Consider the following 24,649-nt stretch of genomic DNA (forward strand, 5'->3'; position numbering starts at 1 on the left):
TAGTGGTCTGAGAGGGTCATTAACCAGTGTGGCAGCTACATTCAAATGTAAGGTGTGCACAGAGGGAGCTGCAGATGGAGGAAATGTTGAGTTGGATCTTGGAGACGGCGTGAAGCTGGAAGGTGTGAAAACATTTTGCTACCTCGGAGACATGCTGAATGGAGAAGGTGGATCAGACTCGGCAACGGTTGCTCGAGTGAGATGTGCATGGAAGAAGTTTCGGGAATTGAGTGGCGTGCTGATGATGAGGGGAGTGTCGTTGAAGCTGAAGGGAAAGGTGTATGCTGCATGTGTGAGAAGTGTTATGATTTATGGGAGCGAGACATGGGTAATGAACGTAGAGCAGCAACGAAGGTTGGAAAGGGTGGAAATGCGAATGGTTCGACGGATGTGCGGAGTATCGTTGAGAGAGAGGAAGACAAATGATGAATTGCGAAAGATGATGGGAATAGAGCCTGTGATTGATGCTGTGAAGAGGAACAGGTTGAGATGGTTTGGTCATGTGTTGAGCAAGGATGAAAGTGACTGGTTGAGAAGAGTGATGGAAATGAATGTAGAAGGAAGTAGAAGACGGGGAAGACCGAGAAAGACTTGGCTAAAGATGGTGGAAGAAGAAATGCGAGCAAGGGGGTTAACAAGGAGAGATGCAGAAAATAGGGCAAAATGGAGAAGATTGTCATGGGGACCGCAAGGCTAAACCCCGCTCTAGCAGGGAAAATGGCCTTTAAAATGCATGTTGTGTTGTTGTTGTATGTCTCTTTTTTTTGTTCTTTTCTTCCTGTTCATCTCCTCTTCACTTTCATGCCCCACAGGCTTCATGCAATATGTGGAGTCCGTATCTGTGGCAGAGGTTTTAGCCACCGAAGGCAGCATACAGGTGAGAATGGTCCATATACATTTGATAAACAAAATTATTGGGTAAAATGCCAGGGGCATAGAAAAAGACTCCTTTATATAAGGGTATGTGCCATGTGCCATGTGGCAAAGTAAAGAAAAGAATGGACATTCCATAGCTTGTATAAAATGCTAAACAATACAAAATAAGGGGCATTCAAAAAATATCGTGTGCACGATGGACTACCCATGTGTTCTGAGGAGGAACCAAGTAATGCTCTCGAAAAGTTCATATAAAGGGGTGCCAATTTGATTCATACACCTGCATGAAGAAGTAAATGTATTTTATTTGCCAGATGTAGGGCTCCCCTAATAACAATAACAATACAATGTTTTTATTATGTAACTAATGATGGCAGCAGTGGCAGAAGTGTACAAAAATATTTTGTCTGCCCATGTAGAAGAAAATGCCTCTAAACTCGTTGGACGGCACTTCACTGTGCAGCAAGACAATGACCCAAACACACACTGCCAATGCAACGAGTTCATAACGGGGAAAATGTGGAATGTTTTGCAGGTCTTCAGAAAGTATTCACACCCCTTGACGTTTTTCACATTTTGTTGTGTTACAGCCTGAATTAAAAATGGATTAGATTGAGTTTTTTATATCACCGATCTACACAAAATACCCCATAATTTTTGGAATTTGGAATTTTATTTATTCCAAATTCAAAGTCAAAGTGGAATTTTATTTATAGAAAATTTTTACAAAATAATTAAAAATTAATCCAGAAATATGTAATTTACCTAAGTATTCAACCACCTGAGTCAATACTCCACAGAAGTGCTTTTGGCAGCAATTACAGCCTCAAGTCTTCTTGTCTTCTTCGGTATGTTTGCACATCTGGATTTGTGGAGTTTCTTGCATTGCAGATTTGCTCAGGCTCTGTCAAGTTGGATGGGGAGCGTAAGTGAACGGCAATCTTCAAGCGTTTCCTCCATAGATTCGCAATGAGATTCAAGTCTGGGCTTTGGCTGGGCCACTCGGAGTTTCACATTCTTGTTCTGAAGCCATTCCAGTGTTGCTTTAGCTGTGTGCTTGGGGTCATTGTCCTGTTGGAATGTAAATCTTTGCCGTAGTCTGTTTTTTGCATTCTGAAGCAGGTTCCCCTCAAGGATTTCCTGCATTTGGCTCCATTAATTGTTCCCTTTATTCTTACAAGTCTCCCAGTTCCTGTCACTGAAAAGCATCCCCATAACATGATGTTGCCACCACCATGCTTCATGGTCGGGATGGTGTTAGATGGGTGATGATCTGTGCTCGGTTTCTGCCAGACATACCGCGCTTTGCATTCAGGCCAAAGAGTTCAATTTTCATCTCATCAGACCACAGAATCTTTGCCTCATGCTCTCTGAGTCTTTCACGTGCCTGTTTGCAAACTCCAGGTGTGTTGTCATGTGGCTTTTTCTCTGGAGTGGTTTCCATCTGGCCACTCTCCCATTAAGCATAGATTTGTGAAGTGCTGCAGAAACTGTTGTCTTTCCAGCAGGTTCTCCCATCTTACCCAAGGAACTCTGCAGTTCTGTCAGAGTGGTCTTTGGGTTCTTTGTCACATCCATGACCAAGTAGTCCATGAGCCAGCCATCGATATTTTGGAGTTGACTACCAAAATGGGGACTAAAAGCCACAGTATTTTTTAGTTAGGTTGATGTCTGTAGTCTTGATGACAATGACTACTGTGATTGTCTTGATGACGATGACCACTGTGATTGTCTTGATGATGATGACTACTGTGATTGTCTTGATGATGGTGACTACTGTAATTGTCTTGATGACAATGACTACTGTGATTGTCTTGATGACGATGACCACTGTGATTGTCTTGATGACGATGACTACTGTAATTGTCTTGATGACAATGACTACTGTGATTGTCTTGATGATGATGACTACTGTGATTGTCTTGATGATGATGACTACTGTAATTGTCTTGATGATGATGACTACTGTGATTGTCTTGATGATGATGACTACTCTAATTGTCTTGATGATGATGACTACTGTGATTGTCTTGATGACGATGACCACTGTGATTGTCTTGATGACGATGACTACTGTAATTGTCTTGATGATGATGACCACTGTGATTGTCTTGATGATGATGACTACTGTAATTGTCTTGATGATGATGACTACTGTAATTGTCTTGATGATGATGACTACTGTGATTGTCTTGATGACGATGACTACTGTGATTGTCTTGATGATGATGACTACTGTAATTGTCTTGATGATGATGACTACTGTAATTGTCTTGATGACGATGACTACTGTAATTGTCTTGATGATGATGACTACTGTAATTGTCTTGATGACGATGACTACTGTGATTGTATTGATGACGATGACCACTGTGATTGTCTTGATGACGATGACTACTGTGATTGTCTTGATGACGATGACTACTGTGATTGTCTTGATGACGATGACTACTGTGATTGTCTTGATGATGATGACTACTGTGATTGTCTTGATGATGATGACTACTGTAATTGTCTTGATGACGATGACTACTGTAATTGTTTTTGTTTTATGAAGAGTAGCACTGATCAGTGTGGTTTTGTTGATTCGCTCAGAATTTTTTCAGGAAGCATGCACCAAACGAGAAAGGACCCCATGGAATTAGTCCAGATGTCATGGACACTTATGTCAAGAGCTGTGGTGAGGATTTGTATTATGAGCCTTTTGTCAGACGCTCTGGAGGTGCCATGAGAAATGATTTGGAACAGGTGTGCTAAATCCAGCGAGCGGCCATCTGCAAATTGTATGGAATTTTCAATTAACTCCCTTGCCCCTCCTCTTGATTTCACTTTTGCATTCCCTTTCTTTTTCTCCCCCCCAACATTGTTTTCCTGTGTCATTGCTGCCTCCCCCTCCTTTTTCCCAATTTTCCCATTCCCCTTCCCTCCCACTGTAGGCATAACTAGAACAGCACTCGGTAGAGCGCATACCTCTGCCAGGCTGAACAGTTTACGTTTTCTATCCCACTGATAGGTGACAGATTTTAGCTCTTTCACGAGCCTCGACTCTGCATACAAAAATAAATAAATAAAACAATCTGGATCCGGATCTCAACCAAAATCTAATCTATGTGTTCTTGTCACCTACCCAACTCATCCACCAAGTTTATTATAACTCGTCCATACTTTTTGAGATATCGTGCTATAACTCGCTTTTTGCCCCATCTCTCAAGAGTGAAGAATCACTTTAAAAATAAAATAAGAACTCATATCTGGATCTTCACCAAAATCCAATAATTTTAGTCCTTGGCAGACATCGAACCTGTCCACCAAGTTTCGTCCAAATCAGTCCACAACTTTGAAATATCCTGCTCACAGACAGACAAATAAACAGACACACAGACCGGGGTGAAAACATAACCTCCGTCCACCTGTTGTGGCAGATGCAATTATTCAATGGATCCTGAAGGATATGGGAAATGTGTAATTTCTGCAATTTTACCAATCCTTCCTGTCGCCTAGTTGTTGACATAATGTATGTTGTAGACATTGGACAATGTGGTAATATGTGCTTCATCTAATAAATGCCGTATAATCATTTTACAATGATTTTGAACAGCTGGCTACTGTGTCATCACATACATCCTGGGAGTCGGAGACAGACACCTGGACAATCTTCTCTTGACTAAAACAGGTGATAATCGGTGAAGTTTTGCTTTGCTGTTAAATTAACTGATTGTCAACTATTACTTGTTGCCGATAACAATCAGAAACATATTTTTGTAATGCTTGGCATGTTATCCTTTGGTGAACATAGTCATTGTATTTACTTTGTGGCCTTGTATGTTTTTGAATTTGCTTTTCGTTTTCTTTAATACAATTGCTATTCGATGCATAGGACGATAAAAAAAATTTTGTCTACAAAGTCAATGCTCATGGAAGAGCCATAACACAGAACAGATCGCGATGCAACAAAACAAAAGGGACAGCAGAAAGAGAAGGGGAAACGCCAACAGCAGGTCCGAGGGACAAAATAGAAGGAGACGGACAAACAAGGGATGCAGGTAAAGATGAGTGGTCGGGTAAGATGCAGAGGGTGGACAAGACGGATACAGGAGCAAACTCTCAGGAAGGGAAAAACTGGAAACTTGGAAAAAGGTGAGCTTGGGGAGGGTTAACGGGAGCAGAAAAGATCATGGTTTTGGATGCGGGATGATCTGAGATGGTGATGAACAGCTGCTTTGAAGACCTGGAAGGAAAATTGCATAACACTGGCATTTTGTAGCTTTTAAGGGGAACCCAAACGCAAAAAATGTTTTTTCCTGTAAACCATTGAAAATCATTCATTGCAGTCTAATTTGAAGAAGAAAGGATTCCATTGAATGCCACACGTTGGCTGCAAGAGTAGAGGAAGTCAGTAAAGAATGTGTGGATGGCTTTGGATGCCATAGGCAGAGAGTTTGATACCAGAACATATCAAAAGCACGGGATATGTCCAGAGAGACGGTCCTGATTTCATATCTGACATTGAGGGCCTCCATCCAGTGTTGGGAGAGGAGAAGCAGCATGTCCAAGGCGGAGTGACATGGACTCTAACCTAATTGGTGATCTGAGATGAGGTTGTTGGAGAAAAGGAAGGGTTTCATATCATCTGTGATGATGGATTCCATAACCATGCTGATGATTGAAAGTAAGCTGATTGGTCTGTCGTTAAGGGGATCAGTTTATGCACCTTTTATATAATGCAGTGATGTTGGTGGATTTCCAAGCAGATGTAAGATGACTTGGCGCAAATGACAGAGTGAAAAAGGAAAAGAGAGGATGTTTTAGGAATCGTGAGCTGATGCCACCCGGTCCTGTAGCAGTCAAAGGTGAGGGTTGAAAGAACGCTCTCCACAGTCCATCTTCTCAGGTACAAAATAGAGTCCAGGAGCAGTTGGGTACAACAGGGAAAGAATGGGGATCAAAAGTGTGAGGGGTTCGGGACAAGATTTGGAAGCAAACACAAAATTGTGGCATTCGGCCTTCTCAAGAGTGGAGTTAGCTGTGGTGCCATTTGAAGAGAGGGACGTGATGTAAGGAGAACATACACCAGATACAGACTTAACAAAGCACCACCAGGTATGAGAGGAGTAAAACAAGTTTGAAAGTTCCTTCTTGAGGTTGGGGAGATGTTGTTTTCTGGCTCTCCTGAGAGTGGACAAACGCTTGTTGCAGATTTTTTGGAGAGCACCGAGTTTGCCTTTGGTCAGATTTTCCTCACAGGAAGAGAAGACAAGTTGTTTCAGGGTAACCGCTTCACCACGAGATTCAGTGTACCATGGCGGTAAGAAGGGTAGGATAATTGAAGACGAGATTGGATGAATCTGTGCAAGAGAGAGAGCAGGTTTCTGTGGAATAATTCGAAGGCTGAGATCACATCAGGGGCAGTAGATATGGGAGACCAATCGTGGAGAGAGATGGCTGCTTGCATTCCCTTCCAATCTGCTTGAGTACAATGAGATACTACTTGCCGGCATTGAGGCAGCTCTCTGAGAATAGCCAGAGAGATGTTGACTTTCACAAGCACATGATCGGATGAAGCAATTGGAGCAGAGGAAGAGCAGGTGACATCTGCGGGAAAGTTAGTCATCACCAAGTCCAGAAGGGAGGTTTGCCATTTTGAGAAATCCGGGTTTGAAAGTTCACAGATCGAGTCAGCCCCATGGAGTCACAGAAGTCTCTTGCTAAAGTGCCATGGCTGAAGCCTTTAAAAGCCACCAAGAGGGCACGCCATAGACAGTCTGCGCATTATTTGAGGAATTAAAGTTTGGGAATTGGGGTCCGGAGGTAGTGCTGGACTGCGCGAGTTTAGAGTGTGGAGTCGAGGTTGAGCCAAAGTTGGAGTGCGCCAGTGAGCCAGGCCCAGCATTTGTTTGAAACAGTCAGGGATCCCAAGCATGAGTGCATCGAGCTGCCAGTGGGAGTGCAGTCTGGTGCGCCGCGCTGCACTGCACCCCATCATCCTCCACATCACACCACTCACTCACATTTCCAAATCTTCCAGTGCCCCCAAAGACGAAAGGACAAACCCCTTTGCCTCCATGTTTTCTCTTTCCCTTTTTTGTCATGTCTCAGTGTGATTCTGCATTGTAACGCTTCTTTTAAGGCGAGGCATCGAGGTGTATTTGTTTGGGATAGGTGGTCCATTGGGTTCGCCTATCCTCCTTCAGAAAGACCGGTCTCCGTTGCAGTATTATTTCTTGTACATTCAAGTGACAAGGCACAGTGGATACCTTGTAATTTGACACCACTTATACCACAAGTTGGATTTTTCACTAGAATGTATGTACGCTTTTGGCAGGAAAACTTTTTCACGTCGATTTTGGCTACATTCTGGGTCGTGACCCCAAGCCTTTGCCTCCTCCAATGAAGCTGAGCCGTGAGATGGTTGAGGCCATGGGGGGCACCCAAAGCGAGCAGTACCAGGAGTTTCGTAAACAATGCTACACTGCCTTCCTGCACCTTCGCAGGTACAACCTCATTCATCCTCATGCTTTACTCCGCTGGTTTTCTTATATCCAAATGTAATAGGCAGGAACATATTAGGGTTTGGTTGGTTGGGAAACTTTTTTTATTTTTATTTTTGAGAGAAAAATTGATGCCAGAGAAATAAAATTCAAGAAATGTTTTGTTGTTAAATATTGGCATTTGGTAACGTCACATGTACCTGCCTAGGTAAACATGTGTATGCTGTCGTCATCAATAAAAACACGGGATGTCTACCACTGATCATAAGTGAGCTCACCCTTGAAGCTCCTCATCGTTTCATCATGCTTCCTTTCCCCCTTCCTCTGTGTCCACGAACCTCCATATTTTCAAATTCACCTCTTGAAACACAAGCTTGTTCCGCGTTCCGTCTTTATGGCGATGCTTTGGGGCGGGCAGTTCAGTGCAGTTCCTCTTACTTTCTCAAATAAAAGATTAAAGGAATAATAATTCACCCACATGTCACTTTCTATGACATTATCATCTTGCTCCTGTGTCCTCACTTCCTGCCATTCCCCATTCAGTTTGTAGTTTCATACAACGTGAAATGCTGCACGATCTGAAAATCAAACTTATTGTGCACTTTATTTATATATTTATTCCTTATGTAAGATTTGATCCAATTTATAGAAGCTATCTTTCAATAATGACTAGTTCTCTGATTATCTGGTACACCATGTCAGAACATCTCTTTTGTGTCCATCTTGTTTATCCCGTGTACCCCGTCCCCAGCCCTCTCCCTTCCACAGATCTCCCAATGTCCCTCCCTGTTCTCTCCTGTTATTGTGTTTCCCTCTCTCTCCCCCTCTGGTCTCCCACCCCGTTTATTTATATGCTTGTGTGTTAGCTCTTACACGAGCCTCAACTTGGTATACCAAATAAAAAAATAAAAATAACCATGTTTCCTTTGTTCGATGAAGCATACTTTCATCAAACATTAGTTGGTCAAAAATCGGAAACAGTTTTTTGTTTGTTTGCATTACAAAGTCCACTCTATTTAACAAAAAGGCAAGTCACGAGTGCTGCATCTACTTTATCTTTGGCAATTTTGTGTTTGCATTGATATGGATTATGAATACCAAAGTGGAAATTTTATGCGTTTGGAGAAATGTACAGTAATTGGACATGATACAACAACAACAACATGCATTTTAAGGCCATTTTCCCTGCTAGAGCGGGGGTTAGCCTTGCGGTCCCCATGACAATCTTCTCCATTTTGCCATATTTTCTGCATCTCTCCTTGTTAACCCCCTTGCCCGCATTTCTTCTTCCACCATATTTAGCCAAGTCTTTCTCGGTCTTCCCCGTCCTCTACTTCCTTCTACATTAGTTTCCATCACTCTTCTCAACCAGTCACTTTCATCCTTCCTCAACACATGACCAAACCATCTCAACCTGTTCCTCTTTACAGCATCAATCACAGGCAATATTCCCATCATCTTTCGCAATTCATCATTTGTCTTCCTCTCTCTCAACGATACTCCACACATCCATCGAACCATTCGCATCTCCACCCTTTCCAGCCTTCGTTGCTGCTCTACGTTCATTACCCATGTCTCGCTCCCATAAATCATAACACTTCTCACACATGCAGCATATACCTTTCCCTTCAGCTTCAGCGACACTCTCCTCCTCATCAGCACGCCACTCAGTTCCCGAAACTTCTTCCATGCACATCTCACTCGAGCAACCGTTGCCGAGTCTGATCCACCTTCTCCATTCAGCATGTCTCCGAGGTAGCAAAATGTTTTCACACCTTCCAGCTTCACGCCGTCTCCAAGATCCAACTCAACATTTCCTCCATCTGCAGCTCCCTCTGTGCACACCTTACATTTGAATGTAGCTGCCACACTGGTAAATGACCCTCTCAGACCACTACATTTTTGATGAACCCACTCAGCGCACATTGTACATTGAATGGAGTTCACTCCGACACCCTTCCTGCACACAGCACACGGCCACTTCCCAGTTCTTTCCACCTCACCACATGCTTTACCACTTGCCATCACCTTCGTCTTTCCGATATTCACCTTCAGACCTTTTGTCTCCATACATTCCTTCCACTTGTTCATCTTTTCCTTCAGTCCATCCATACTTTCCGACATGATATGGCACTTAATTTATAATGTGATAAAACATTATGGCATTTTACTCGATGATACACAATTGTTTGGCCTGCCTGACAGACATGCAAGACTTTGGTCATTTGAGTGTGAGTGTGAGAAACTGAGACTATCCCGGAGACTCAAATGGATCAGTAGGTAGTCACCGCGCTAACGATGAGTACCTGGGTTTGAGTCGAGGGTTGAGTCAGGACTTTTTCACACAAGCTGTATGCGGGAATTTATTCCCTCTCGTTAAATACAGTGAGTTGACATGATATGGTGCTTCATTACCCTGCATGTGAAGCGAAAAGCTGGACAAGCAATTGATTCACTTTGTCCGTCTGTCCTGTCTACAAACATCAATTTATGTTCGAAGAACAATTTGATTTCAATAGAATGTTATATTTTGAACAAGGATCAGAACACAAATTTGCAGTTTAGCAATGCTTAGTCAAGGCCCGTATAAGAGTTAACACATCAAACATAATAAAGGGAAAGGGAGACAAGAGGGAGAAAGACGGAAGCACAACAAGAGGAGAGAACAGGCACATCGGGATATCTGTGGAAGGGAGAGGGCTGGGGCGGGTGGGGGTGGGGGGTGGGGATGCGGGATAAACAAGATGGACACTACAGGGCCTATGACTATGAATTTGGCAAATTATAAGGAATATTGTCCCAATCGCACATGCGCAGAGAGGAGTATGGTGATTTTGTTTTACTCTGTGTGTCTGGCATTGAAACAAATTTGAAAATCACTCCAAACAGGAAACTTATTGTTTTTAAAGGACGTCATAAAGGACACAAACAACAAGCACGAAACTAATGTAACATGTTAAATAAGGAAGTTGATGGGCTGCCTGGCCCATCCATATCTCCTTGAGATGCCAATCAACCTGCTGCAACCACGCGGTCAGGCCGTTGGCCTCCTCCACTCACGAGGCTCCCAAGCTGAGTGTATCTGGTGCGCTGGATCAGTGTCCGGAAGATGGGCCACATGTCCATACAGCCGCAGCTGACGCTCACAGACCATACAGGAAACAAATCTCATCTGAGTCTCTCTCAGCAACCGCTCGTTGGACACAAAGTCCGAACAGCGATAGCCAAGGATTCTCCAAAGAGACTTTGTTCCAAAGGAGTTAAGTCTCATTATCTGGCCCTTGGTAAGGGTCCAAGTCTCGCATCCGTACAGCAAGACTGGAAGCACCAAGGACTTAAAGACTCTGACTTTCGTCCTCCTACATAGATACCGACAGCGCCACACCCCATGATCCAGTGAATCCATGACTCCCCGGGCCTGACCCTCATGTCTATCGACCTTTGGTTCGCAACATGCGGAGCCATGAATAACACTGCTAAGGTAAGTGAATCTCTTTGTGACCTCAACATCTTCACCACAAACAGGCACAGACAAGACAGCAGCATCCAATATGTCATTGAAAGTCTGGATATTATTGACCCAGGAAATCCGTAATCCCAGCGGCTCCGCCTCCACATCCAGTGCCTGGAGAGCCCCGTAAGAATATCCAGCGTCTCTGCAAAGACGACTGCATAATCTGCAAAATCAAGGTCAGAGATCTTGACACTTCCAAACGATGCACCGCAGCCTGACCTCTCTGACATCCTTCCCAGAATCCAGTCCATACAAGCGCTGAAGAGTTTGGGAGCCAGTACACACCACTGGCGAACTCCACTAACAACTGGAAATACGCCAGAGATGGAGCCACCACACCTCACAGCACTCTCAGTACAAGAGTATAGTTCAGAGATCAGATTGATCAGCATTGGTGGCACCCAACGAAGACCAAGAATCCTCCAGAGGGCATCCCGATTCACCAAATCGAACACTTTGCGGAGATCAACATAGGCTGCAAGCAGCCCCTGATCAAACTCTCACTTGCGTTCGGTGAGGACCTGAAGCGCAAGGATACAGTCAATCGTTGACCTCTTTGGTGTAAAGCCAGACTGCTCTGGTTGCTGGTGCTCGAGCAGATGGCGGCAAACCCTCTCAAGAATGATCCAAGCAAAGACCTTGCCCAGCACCTAGAGTAGCATCACCCCTCGGTAGTTGTTGCAGTCCTGGTGATCACCCTTCCCTTTCCAGAGGGGGACAACAAGGCCCCTCTTCCAGTCAGTTGGGATGATGCCTGTGCTCCAAACAGAACACAGAACTGCATGCAACGACTCAAATACATCATTTCCACCAGCCTTGAGAAGCTCAGCATGGATGCCACAAATCCCAGGAGGTTTTCCCCCTTTCAGCTGATTCACCACCGCTTGTATTTCCACAAGTGAAGGCGGTTCACAGTTAATTGTGGGGTCAGCATTTGGGATAGCAACACCCCTGACATCCAACTCAACAGCCGGTGGGTCAGCCTGGTACAGCCGCTCAAAGCAACCGGCCCAGCAGGCCTTCACTTCAGACTCCTCTGTCAAGAGGCCACCTCTGCTCTAACCGCAGTACACCTAGGGACAGGCTTAGAGGAACATAATGCACGGATTCCTCTGTAAGCAGGACAATAATTGCATGTCCACAAGTGATGCTCTACCCTTTCACAGATTCCTCGCACATAGGCCTCCTTGTCCGCCCTCAGCGAGCATACAGTTTTACGCCTCAGCTCCCGGAACAGTTCAGCTTTGCCATCGAACCTGGCCCTGCGACTCTGGTCGATGGTATCAAGCGTGTCCTGAGAGACAAAGTTCTTCTTCACCTGATGGTGGGATCCACACCAGCCACCGGCAACATCCAGTATGGTGGTCTTGAAGGCACTCCTCAGGGTCCCCCGAAGCATCCAGACCCTCCAAAACCCTGAAGGATGAGGAATGTCACGGCAGAGAGTGGAGTCATCAGCAAATGGATAGAGAGGATTTTCCAGGTAGTCAGAGATCATTGATGAAGATCAGGAATAGGACTGGGCCCAAAACACTGCTTTGGGGCAATCCAGGCTTGATGGGGACAGGTGACCTAAATTTAACCTAAAATCTTTTTTAAAACATCTCCCAAACCATGGAAGTGATCAACTCGAAACTTTACGTGTGCCATTGACTCGGCATAATGATCAATAGTTGATCACAAAAACGTCATCAGTCACATGGTATGGCAGCCATATTGGATTGAAGGAAAATATTAAATAATTCTATCTCGGAAACCGCTTACCGTATTGATGCGAAACTTTGCTAATGTCATCTAACACCATTGCTGCATATAGTTTGAAAATGACGATTTTGTAGGTCATGTGGTTTGGCACCCATCTTGGATAGAAAAACGAACCTTATCCAATCAACACGAAACATCACAAATGTGATCTCCTACCCATGCATATGCAGAGTGTACATTTTATGCCATATGTCACGTTCATTTTTTGATGGCAGCCATATTAGCTTGAAAGCCGATATTTCAAAAACCACCTACTCCGAATCCGCTTCACCGATCGATGTGAAACCTGTCATGTCTGGTAAAAATGTGATACTTGAGAACAGCTGAAGGGATTTAAGTCAAAGTTGTTTATATTTAGGACAGTCAACTGGTGGTGAAAGAAGGCCGCATTCCAGTGGATTGGGAACTGAGTACCCTCGTCCCTCTATACAAGGGGAAAGGTGACCCTCTGGACTGTGGCTCGTATCGAGCGATAAAGTTATTTGAGCATGGAATGAAGGTATTGGAAAGGGTGTTGGAGAGGAGGATAAGGAAGAAAGTGAAGATTGATGAAATGCAGTTTGGATTTATGCCAGGAAGAGGAATGACAGATGCGCTTTTTATTGTGAAGCAGTTGCAGGAGAAGTACATGGAGAATAGGAAGAAGTTGTTTCTTGGGTTTGTTGATCTGGAGAAAGCATTCGATAGGGTTCCACGTGAAGTAGTGACATGGGCATTGAGGAAGTTAGGAGTGGAGGATTGGTTGATCAGAGTAGTGATGACAATGTGCAAAAGAGCGTGCACAGCTGTAAGGACGAAGGACGGGAACAGTGGTGAGTTTGAGGTGAAGGTGGGAGTGCATCGGGGGTCGGTACTAAGTCCACTACTATTTGTAGCTGTGATGGAGGTGCTGGCTCGGAACGTAAAGGAGGGTTTACCATGGGAGTTGTTGTATGCAGATGATCTGGTGTTGATTGCAGAAAGTATGGATGGACTGAAGGAGAAGATGAACAAGTGGAAGGAATGTATGGAGACAAAAGGTCTGAAGGTGAATATCGGAAAAACGAAGGTGATGGCAAGTGGTAAAGCATGTGGTGAGGTGGAAAGAACTAGGAAGTGGCCGTGTGCTGTGTGCAGGAAGGGTGTCGGAGTGAATTCCATTCAATGTACAATGTGCGCTGAGTGGGTTCATCAAAAGTGTAGTGGTTTGAGAGGGTCATTAACCAGTGTGGCAGCTACATTCAAGTGTAAGGTGTGCACAGAGGGAGTTGCAGATGGAGGAAATGTTGAGTTGAATCTTGGAGCCGACGTGAAGCTGGAAGGTGTGAAAACATTTTGTTACCTAGGAGACATGCTGAATGGAGAAGGTGGATCAGACTCGGCAACGGTTGCTCGAGTGAGATGTGCATGGAAGAAGTTTCGGGAACTGAGTGGCGTGCTGACGAGGAGGGGAGTGTCGTTGAAGCTGAAGGGAAAGGTGTATGCTGCATGTGTGAGAAGTGTTATGATTTATGGGAGCGAGACGTGGGTAATGAACGTAGAGCAGCAACGAAGGCTGGAAAGGGTGGAAATGCGAATGGTTCGGTGGATGTGCGGAGTATCGTTGAGAGAGAGGAAGACAAATGATGATTGCGAAAGATGATGGGAATAGAGCCTGTGATGGATGCTGTGAAGAGAAACAGGTTGAGATGGTTTGGTCATGTGTTGAGGAAGGATGAAAGTGACTGGTTGAGAAGAGTGATGGAAATGAATGTAGAAGGAAGTAGAGGACGGGGAAGACCAAGAAAGACTTGGCTAAAGATGGTCGAAGAAGAAATGCGGGCAAGGGGGTTAACAAGGGGAGATGCAGAAAATAGGGCAAAATGGAGAAGATTGTCATGGGGACCGCAAGGCTAACCCCCGCTCTAGCAGGGAAAATGGCCTTAAAATGCCTGTTGGTTGTTGTTGGTAGTCAACGAGGGCATCTACCTGTTGTCACGGGTATGGACTGCATAGAGGCATAATGGCGACGCAGTCAAATTGCTCTAGTTTATGTAATACATTGATGGTTGCTGTTGTTATTGTATAGTCCCAGACAGTTCTCTCAAACAAGCTCGCTGCACAGAGACAGCCGATCGATCTCCCAGGAGCAATCCAGAGATCCTCCACATCCAAAATGGTGTTCCCCCACCTTCACAAAGTCAGGGACATGACATTGTTAGAGAGTGTGAGAGTGTGAGTGTGAGTGTGAGTGAGAGTGAGAGTGTGAGTGAGAGTGTGAGTGTGAGTGTGAGTGAGAGTGAGAGTGAGAGTGAGAGTGAGAGTGAGAGTGAGAGTGAGAGTGAGAGTGAGAGTGAGAGTGAGACAGAGACAGACACAAAAAAAAAAAAAAGAGACGAGGGGGAAAGGGCCTGTCCATTGGGACTGATCGGCTCTCTAACCGTGACTGTGCTGCCCTGACCCTCCAGAAAGCAGGAAGAATGGGGAAGATTTGACCCCCGACTTGTGGTGCTGTACGTGCCGGAGGATGGTTGGTGGACCGAGTGCTTTGCTGACAGTTTTCTAAAATAATATTTGTGAAGAAGAGAAATAGATTATGGCAAGAAGGAGAAAAAAATGTAGAATTATGACCAAATCTCTTTGGGCTGATGGTATGTAGTTCTTCATCTCCTTGCCTTGGCAATAGATACTTCACAGAAGTTCTGTATATTAACAAATTTAGAAATCTTTGTTCGACTTGTGTACCAGTTTATCCATAGAACCAAATTTTCATTGGTCTTCACGGCCTTGTACACCACATGACCAAAAGTACACTACTCACAATAAGTTAGGGATATTGGCAGGTTCTTCGGTGTGGTTGATTTTGTGTATTAATTATGTTGAAAAAAGTTGTTGGTCCTAATTCTATGGTTATTAATGAGTGTGAAAAAACACAGCATTCTTGATTTCAATACCCTAAGCCTAACCCCTATAAAAATAAAAATAAACTCACTCCCACAATATCCCTAACTTATTGTGAGTAGTGTACGTGGACATCTGAACATCGAACATCTCATTCCAAAATCATGGGCATTAATATGGAGTTGGTTCCCCCCCCCCCCCCTTTGCTGCTATAACAGCCTCCACTCTTCTGGGAAGGCATTCTACTAGATGTTGGAACATTGCTGTGGGGATTTGCTTCCATTCAGCCACAAGAGCATTAGTGAGGTTGGGCACTGATGTTGGGCGATTAGGCCTGGCTCGCAGTCGGCGTTCCATTTCATCCCAAAGGTGTTCGATGGGGTTGACGCCAGGGCTCTGTGCAGGCCAGTCAAGTTCTTCCACACCGATGTCAACAAACCATTTTTGTATGGACCTCGCTTTGTGCACGGGGGTATTGTCATGCTGAAATAGGAAAGGGCCTTCCTCAAACTGTTGCCACAAAGTTGAAGCACACAATTGTCTTGAATGTCATTGTATGCTGTAGCATTGAGATTTCCCTTCACTGGAAATAAGGGGCCTAGCCCGAACCATGAAAAACAGCCCAGACCATTATTCCTCCTCGACCAAACTTTACAGTTGACACTATGCATTCGGGCAGGTAGCATTCTCCTGGTATCCGCCAAACCCAGATTCGTCCGTCGGACTGCCAGATGGTGAAGCGTGATTCATCACTCCAGAGTCTGTGTTTCCACTGTCTCAGAGTCCAATGGCGGCGAGCTTTACGCCACTCCAGCTGATGCTTGGCATTGTGCATGGTGATCTTAGGCTTGATCTTAGGATCTTAGGCTTGATCTTAGGCCTCAAAATAGTGCTCAGGATTATAGAAAAGCAACAAACAAAGGCAATTGAAAGCCATTGTCTTTATATTTGTGATATAACTGCATTACATAATACATGATATTGCAAGTCCATTGAAGTTATAGGTATGGGTTTATAATGGACAAAATGTACGGACAGGTGCATTTGATGATTGGCCTCACAGTCGGGTATACAAGGGTTGTTGCGTTCTGTATTAGTGGAAAACAACTGCTGCACGTCTCCAAAAGTTATTGCCGCTTCCTCTGGAGATGGTCCGTCAACTCGACAATGCTGTTTGTCATGGAGTGGTGGCTTTACTAAATTACGGCATGAAACAGCCGGAGACAGCCTGAGAGAGCCTGAGAGAGCCGGAGAGAGCCTGAGAGAGCTCGGCCATGGAAACCCATTTCATGAAGCTCCTGACAAACAGTTGTTGTGCTAACGTTGCTTCCAGAGGCAGTTTGGAACTCGGCAGTGAGTGTTGCAACCGAGGACAGACGATTTTTATGTGCTATACGCTTCAGCTCTCGGCAGTCCCGTTCTGTGAGCTTGTGTGGCCTACCACTTCGGGTCTGAGCTGTTGTTGCTCCTAGACGTTTCCACTCCACAATAACAGCACTTACAGTTGACTGGGGCAGCTCTAGCAGGGCCGAAATTTGACGAACTGACTTGTTGGAAAGATGACATCCTATGACGGTGCTACGTTGAAGTCACTGAGCTCTTCAGTACGGCCCATTCTACTGCCAAGGTTTGTCTATGGAGATTGCATGGCTGTGTGCTTGATTATATATACCTGTCAGCAATGGGTGTGGCTGAAACAGCCTAATCCACTAATTATAAGGGGTGTCCGCATGCTTCTGGTCATGTAGTGTAGCATACCTTCCTGCTGATGTGGTTGAGCATTACCTTTTGTTGATGCTGATGTGGTTGAGCATAGAAAACAAAGCATTGCATCCGGACATTGTACGCAGGATCAAAAACGAAAAGACAGCATTCATGATTGAGATATCAGTACCCAGCGATTTTGGCCTAAACAACGCAGAAATCAAGAAAATGACCAAATACCAGAACCTCAAAAATGAGGTCAAGAGATCTTGGAAGCTGAAGAGCATCACAATTGTACCAGTGATAATTGGAGCAACATGAATGATGAAGAAGAATCTTACTGAGATTTAAAAAACCACCCCAGGAATATTTCCACAAAGGAACTACAACTGGAGGCGATCCGGGGTTCGGTGATGATCCTGAAAAGAGCCCTTGGAACAAAACTCTGAAAAAGTTAAACAGCTTGATCCATGAACCGTGATCCCTTACCGAAGAGGAGGTGGATACTTTGGGTCCTGGGAGGACTCCGTTCCACCTCCTGAAACCCGCAAATGGAGATAACAACACACAGACACCTCATCCATTTATAGTCGATGATTTTATAACCAGTGGTCATGTTATTTATTTTACAGTTTTCCTCAAACATTGTTGTTGCTGGCATATGTTGGACATATGTTGTGTGCAAGAGACGAGATGGAAGGGAAGTGGTGTGAGAATGGTGAAGGGTAGGCAGGGACAGAAATACAAGTTTGTGTGGCAAGGGTGCCTGGAGGGCGTGAATGGTGTTGGTGTCCTGTTTTCTGAGGAGTTTGTAGACAGTGTGGTGAGTGTGACTAGAGTGAGTGATAGGTTGATGATGGTGAAAATGATGATTGGAAAGCTCTTGGTGAACGTCATCTCGGGATATGCTCCGCAGGTTGGTCGAAGCGATGAAGAGAAGGACAAGTTCTGGTGTGCGATAGAGAAGCTGATGGAAAACGTGAAAGATGAGGAAGTTGTTGTGGTAGGAGGAGACCTAAATGGACATGTGGGAAGGAGTATGGATGGTTTTGACGGAGTTCATGGGGGTTACGGATATGGTGTGAGAAATGGAGAAGGTGAAAGGATTTTGGAGTTTGCTGATGGAGCTGATTTGTTGATTTGTAATACTCAGTTCCAGAAAGAGGATAATAAGCTCGTTACATACACGTCAGGTGGGTCGACGACAACCGTTGACTACCTGATGGTGCGTAGGCGAGATAGGGGGCACCTCCGGGACACAAAGGTGATCCCGGGGGAGGAGGCTGTTTCACAGCACCACTTGGTTGTCTGCGACGTAAGGGTGAAAGGTGCGAGGAGAGCTCGGCGGGTGAAGTACCAACCGAGAATGTAGGTGTGGAACTTGAAAGAGGTGACAGTAAGGGAGGCATTAAAAGAGAGGCTGAGTAGGGTCGAGGATGATGTGGTTGAGCTTGAAAGTGGTTGGATGTCAATGAAAGCTAGTCTGTTGGGAGCCGTTGGTGAGGTATGTGGATGGACAAAAGGACCACCGAGGCACTCGGAAACATGGTGGTGGGATGATGAAGTTGGAAAGAGGATTGACGAGAAGAGGAAGAAGTTCAAGGAGTGGCAGAAGGCGAAGGGTACGGGAGCAGAAACAGCAGAGCATGAAAGTTATAAGGCAGCCAGGAAGGCTGCAAAGAAAGAGGTAGCAAAGGCGCAGGAGGCATGTAGGAAAATGTTCGGAGAACGCTTGGATTCGGAAGAGGGTCAGAAAGCAGTATTCAGGATTGCAAAGCAGATAGCGAAAGAGAGGTGTGATGTGATGGGGGTGAGTTGCTTGAGGGATGAAGTGGGACAAATCGTTGTCGACCCAGATGGAATTAAAGGAAGATGGAAAAGATATATGGAAATGCTGTTGAATACAGAGAATGAATGGGATGGCAACATAGAGAGTAACCCAGTTTTAGGACCGGCAGAGAAGATAACTGAGAAGGAAGTTGAGGAAGCGATAAAAGCAATGAAGGTTAGAAAAGCGGGAGGGCCGACGGGAGTTGTGGGAGATATGTTGAAGGCAGCAGGAAGTTGGGGTGTGAAGAGAATGACAGAGATCTGTAATCTGGTGGTGAAAGAAGGCCGCATTCCAGTGGATTGGGAACTGAGTACCCTCGTCCCTCTATACAAGGGGAAAGGTGACCCTCTGGAGTGTGGCTCGTACCGAGCGATAAAGTTATTGGAGCATGGAATGAAGGTATTGGAAAGGGTGTTGGAGAGGAGGATAAGGAAGAAAGTGTAGATCGACGAAATGCAGTTTGGATTCATGCCAGGAAGAGGAACGACAGACGCGCTTTTCATTGTGAGGCAGTTGTAGGAGAAGTACATGGAGAAGAGGAAGAAGTTGTTTCTTGGGTTTGTTGATCTGGAGAAAGTATTCGATCGGGTGCCACGCAAAGTATTGACATTGGCATTGAGGAAGTTAGGAGTGGAGGAATGGTTGATCAGAGTAGTGATGGCAATGTACAAAAGAGCGCGCACAGCTGTAAGGACGAAGGACGGGAACAGTGGTGAGTTTGAGGTGAAGGTGGGAGTGCATCAGGGGTCGGTACTAAGTCCACTACTATTTGTAGCTGTGATGGAGGTGCTGGCTCAGAACGTAAAGGAGGGTTTACCGTGGGAGTTGTTGTATGCAGATGATCTGGTGTTGATTGCGGAAAGTATGGATGGACTGAAGGAAAAGATGAACACGTGGAAGGAATGTATGGAGACAAAAGGTCTGAAGGTGAATATCGGAAAGACGAAGGTGATGGCAAGTGGTAAAGCATGTGGTGAGGTGGAAAGAACTGGGAAGTGGCCCTGTGCTGTGTGTAGGAAGGGTGTCGGAGTGAACTCCATTCAGTGTACAATGTGCGCTGAGTGGGGTGTTTTTGGGGTTTTTTTGTATACAAGATCGAGGCTCGTGAAGGAGCGAACATTTATCACACAGAAAGACAAACCGACAAACCGACACATAACCGACAAACCGACACATAAAACAAAAAGCATCGGGAGCGGTAGACAAGATGGGGAGAGAGGGGGAAGGACACAAACACAACATTTGAGAGCAGGAACCGAGAGACATGGAGACATCGAGAGAACTGTGGGAGGGAGAGGGCTTTGGGGGGGGGGAGGCATGGGAAAGGGGGTGGGAGAGGCATAAAACATATGGACACTGCCAGGACTACCAGGAAAGAAGTTGGAATTACAAACAAGGTGGATCTGGGGTGAATTAGTGGGGGTAGAAAAGATCAAGGTTTTGGATGGGGCAAGATAAGAGATGGTGGTGAACAGCTGTTTTAATGACCTGGAGGGAGGAGTGGGATTGAAGGGAGTGTGGGAGTTTGTTCCAGAGGCGGGAGAAAAGAGGAATGAAGGAGTGAAGGTGAGCAGAGAGCCGAGATTTTGGCAGTTTAACCATTAGAGGCTTGCTGGCAGATCTTGTGCGACCTGTAGGAATATTTGGGGGACAGAGCACAGAGAGAGCTGGGGGAGCAAGGCCGGAGAGGAGTCGGTAGAAGACAGAAAGACCACCTACCTGCCTGCGGTGAGTGAGTGAAAGGCCCTCAGAGATAGCTTCATCGCGGGAGATTCCAATGATTCTGAAAGCTTTGGTTTCAACAGCGTGAAGCCGAGCTAGGTGTGAGGCAGGAGCACCAGCCCATAGGGGAGAACAGTATTCCATTGAGCTGTGGATGAAAGCCTTGTATGTGGTGAGGAGCTCAGGTGTGCCTAGGAAGGACTTCGCACGACGGAGGATGCCCAGTCGGCGACTGGCTTTGCAGGCCAGCTTGGAAATGTGGTTTTCCCAAGAAAGATCATGGCAGATAGTGAGACCCAAAAGCTTGAGCGACAGAACTTCTTGGAGAGGATTGTTGAGAAAGTAGATGGGAGGGTTGTCCAGTCGATCTTTTCGGAGAGACATAGTAAGAGTGTGAGATTTGTCAGGATTGAAAGACATGTTCCACTTGTTTGACCAGTCTGTGATTTTGTCCAGGTCTTCAGAGAGTGAGGAGGCTGCAGACTGCAGATCTGAGGGAAGAGGAATGGAGTGGCAGAGAGTGGAGTCATCAGCAAAGAGATAGAGAGGATTTTCCAGAGAGTCGGAGAGATCATTGATAAAGACCAGAAAAAGCACAGGGCCCAGCACACTGCCTTGGGAACTCCAGCCTGAACAGGAAGGGGAGATGAGAGAAATCCATTCAGGGCCACACGTTGACTACGACCAGAGAGGAAGTCCGCAAGCCATGCATGGAGATTTCCATGGATACCATAGGAGTAGAGTTTGGTGAGCAGAGCTGGGTGCCAGACCGTATTGAAGGCACGTGATATGTTGAGGGAGACAGCTCTGATTTCCTGTTTGGTATTGAGGACCTCCATCCATTGTTGAGACAGGAGAAGCAGCATGTCCAGAGTAGAGTGACCTGGTCTGAATCCAAATTGATGATCAGAGATCAAGCCATTGGAGAAGAGGAAAGATTTCATATCCGAAGCAATGATGGATTCCATGACTTTGCTGATAATTGGGAGCAGGCTGATTGGTCTGTAGTTAAAAGGATCTGTTTTTGCACCTTTTTTGTGTAAAGCGGTAATGTTAGCTGATTTCCAGGATGCTGGCAGATGACCTTGGGCAAAAGATAGGGTGAAAAGAACAGAGAGAGGGTGAGATAGAGCGGCAGAGCAGGATTTTAGGACCCGTGGGCTGATGCCGTCTGGTCCAGTTGCAGAATCAGAGTCGAGGTTAGACAAAAACTCCTCCACCTTGTCAGGAGAGAAGGACACAGAGTCCAGGAGCAGTTGGGTTCGACTGGGAAAGGTGGGAACAGAGAGAGATGGGTTTGGGACTAAAGATTTTGAGGCAAACACAGAGTTGAGGCATTCGGCTTTGTCACGTGCGATGTCAACTGTGTGGCCATTTGAGGTAAGGGAGGGGATGGAGGGGGAACAAACACCAGAAACGGGTTCATCAAAAATGTAGTGGTCTGAGAGGGTCATTAACCAGTGTGGCAGCTACATTCAAATGTAAGGTGTGCACAGAGGGAGCTGCAGATGGAGGAAATGTTGAGTTGGATCTTGGAGACGGCGTGAACCTGGAAGGTGTGAAAACATTTTGCTACCTCGGAGACATGCTGAATGGAGAAGGTGGATCAGACTCGGCAACGGTTGCTCGAGTGAGATGTGCATCGAAGACGTTTCGGGAATTGAGTGGCGTGCTGATGATGAGGGGAGTGTCGTTGAAGCTGAAGGGAAAGGTGTATGCTGCATGTGTGAGAAGTGTTATGATTTATGGGAGCGAGACATGGGTAATGAACGTAGAGCAGCAACGAAGGTTGGAAAGGGTGGAAATGCGAATGGTTCGACGGATGTGCGGAGTATCGTTGAGAGAGAGGAAGACAAATGATGAATTGCGAAAGATGATGGGAATAGAGCCTGTGATTGATGCTGTGAAGAGGAACAGGTTGAGATGGTTTGGTCATGTGTTGAGGAAGGATGAAAGTGACTGGTTGAGAAGAGTGATGGAAATGAATGTAGAAGGAAGTAGAAGATGGGGAAGACCGAGAAAGACTTGGCTAAAGATGGTGGAAGAAGAAATGCGGGCAAGGGGGTTAACAAGGAGAGATGCAGAAAATAGGGCAAAATGGAGAAGATTGTCATGGGGACCGCAAGGCTAACCCCCGCTCTAGCAGGGAAAATGGCCTTTTAAAATGCATGTTGTTGTTGTGTTGTTGTTGCTGGCACTCTTTTTGTAAAAACATTGTTTTTCAGAGGAGCAAGGGATGAATTTTTTTCTTGGATTTTCTTGCAACCTTTTTAGTTTAAGTTTCTAGCACAGTTTGAAATGTGTGTATTTGTGCAGTGTTATTGGCACGTGTTCAAGTGGTGTGCACAATGCATCTGTTCAGTTCACATCAATCAGAATGCTGTTCCTTCAAAGAGAGAACGGTCCTGTTTACTGCCAATGGCTTTCATTTTTTCAGGTATGCCAACCTCATCCTGAACCTCTTCAGCCTCATGGTTGATGCCAACATCCCTGACATTGCCTTGGAACCTGACAAGACTGTGAAAAAGGTAGCTACGTCTGGATTTTGTAATAACTGACACCTTAAAAGTATGTCACGACCTTTTTAACTTCCCCCACAAAGATGGCTCATGGTGCATTTATTTATTTCGTACAACTGCAAAATTGTTCCATGCCCCGAACGCTTGCATCACCAGTTGGTGAATATCGTCAGGTAAATCAATCGCTTAATCTCCAAAATCTTAACTTTCAAATTTCAAACTTCCTTGAAATTAGAACTCCTTGCAGCTCACAAGGCATTTGTCTGCAGTGCAGTTGGGCACACTGTTCTCCCCTCTGGGCTGGTGCCCCAGCATCACATCTGTCTCTCCTGGATTGTGTGGAATTGACACCCCGTGACATTAAATTGGAGTCTCCCACAATGGCTGTTGCGAAGCCCAAGGGATATGCTCTCATGTCACAAACAGCTTGGTGGCCTCTTTTATAAAAAATGTTTTAACCATATTGTATTATGTTTCTCTTTTCACTTTGGGGAAATTCCTTCCGGGGATTATTCAATAGCACTACTTTGTATTCCTCCTCTCCCCTCTCTACTCTGTATTCCTCCTCTCCCCTCTCCACTCTGTATTCCTCCTCTCCCCTCTCCACTCTGTATTCCTCCTCTCCCCTCTCTACTCTGTATTCCTCCTCTCCCCTCTCTACTCTGTATTCCTCCTCTCCCCTCTCCACTCTGTATTCCTCCTCTCCCCTCTCCACTCTGTATTCCTCCTCTCCCCTCTCGACTCTGTATTCCTCCTCTCCCCTCTCTATTCCTCCTCTCCCCTCGCTACTCTGTATTCCTCCTCTCCCCTCTCGACTCTGTATTCCTCCTCTCCCCTCTCCACTCTGTATTCCTCCTCTCCCCTCTCCACTCTGTATTCCTCCTCTCCCCTCTCTACTCTGTATTCCTCCTCTCCCCTCTCTACTCTGTATTCCTCCTCTCCCCTCTCGACTCTGTATTCCTCCTCTCCCCTCTCGACTCTGTATTCCTCCTCTCCCCTCACTACTCTGTATTCCTCCTCCTCCCCTCTCGACTCTGTATTCCTCCTCTCCCCTCGCTACTCTGTATTCCCCCTCTCCCCTCTCTACTCTGTATTCCTCCTCTCCCCTCTCTACTCTGTATTCCTCCTCTCCCCTCTCGACTCTGCATTCCTCCTCTCCCCTCGCTACTCTGTATTTCTCCTCTCTCCTCTCCACTCTGTATTCCTCCTCTCCCCTCTCGACTCTGCATTCCTCCTCTCCCCTGTCTATTCTGTATTCCTCCTCTCTCCTCTCCACTCTGTATTTCTCCTCTCTCCTCTCCACTCTGTATTCCTCCTCTCCCCTCTCCACTCTGTATTCCTCCTCTCCCCTCTCCACTCTGTATTCCTCCTC

General features: G+C 45.7%; 1 protein-coding gene across 7 annotated transcripts in view; it reads left to right on the forward strand.

The window, feature by feature from the left end:
* PIK3C3 (phosphatidylinositol 3-kinase catalytic subunit type 3) overlaps positions 1-24,649 on the forward strand; it is a 114,069-nt gene that overhangs the window by 81,301 nt on the left and 8,119 nt on the right. For 5 of the 7 annotated variants that reach the window (XM_068130082.2, XM_068130084.2, XM_068130083.2 and 2 more), the window contains 5 exons: positions 813-877; positions 3,472-3,556; positions 4,475-4,549; positions 7,199-7,367; positions 23,196-23,286. In XM_068130082.2, the coding sequence (XP_067986183.1) occupies positions 813-877; positions 3,472-3,556; positions 4,475-4,549; positions 7,199-7,367; positions 23,196-23,286 (485 nt within the window). The remainder of the gene's footprint in view (positions 1-812; positions 878-3,471; positions 3,557-4,474; positions 4,550-7,198; positions 7,368-23,195; positions 23,287-24,649) is intronic. The other 2 variants (XR_013624884.1, XR_013624885.1) reach the window with 1 other exon arrangement.

Source organism: Myxine glutinosa, chromosome 11 (assembly GCF_964187855.1).
Source record: "Myxine glutinosa chromosome 11, kmMyxGlut1.1, whole genome shotgun sequence".
Classification (NCBI taxonomy): Eukaryota; Metazoa; Chordata; class Myxini; order Myxiniformes; family Myxinidae; genus Myxine; species Myxine glutinosa.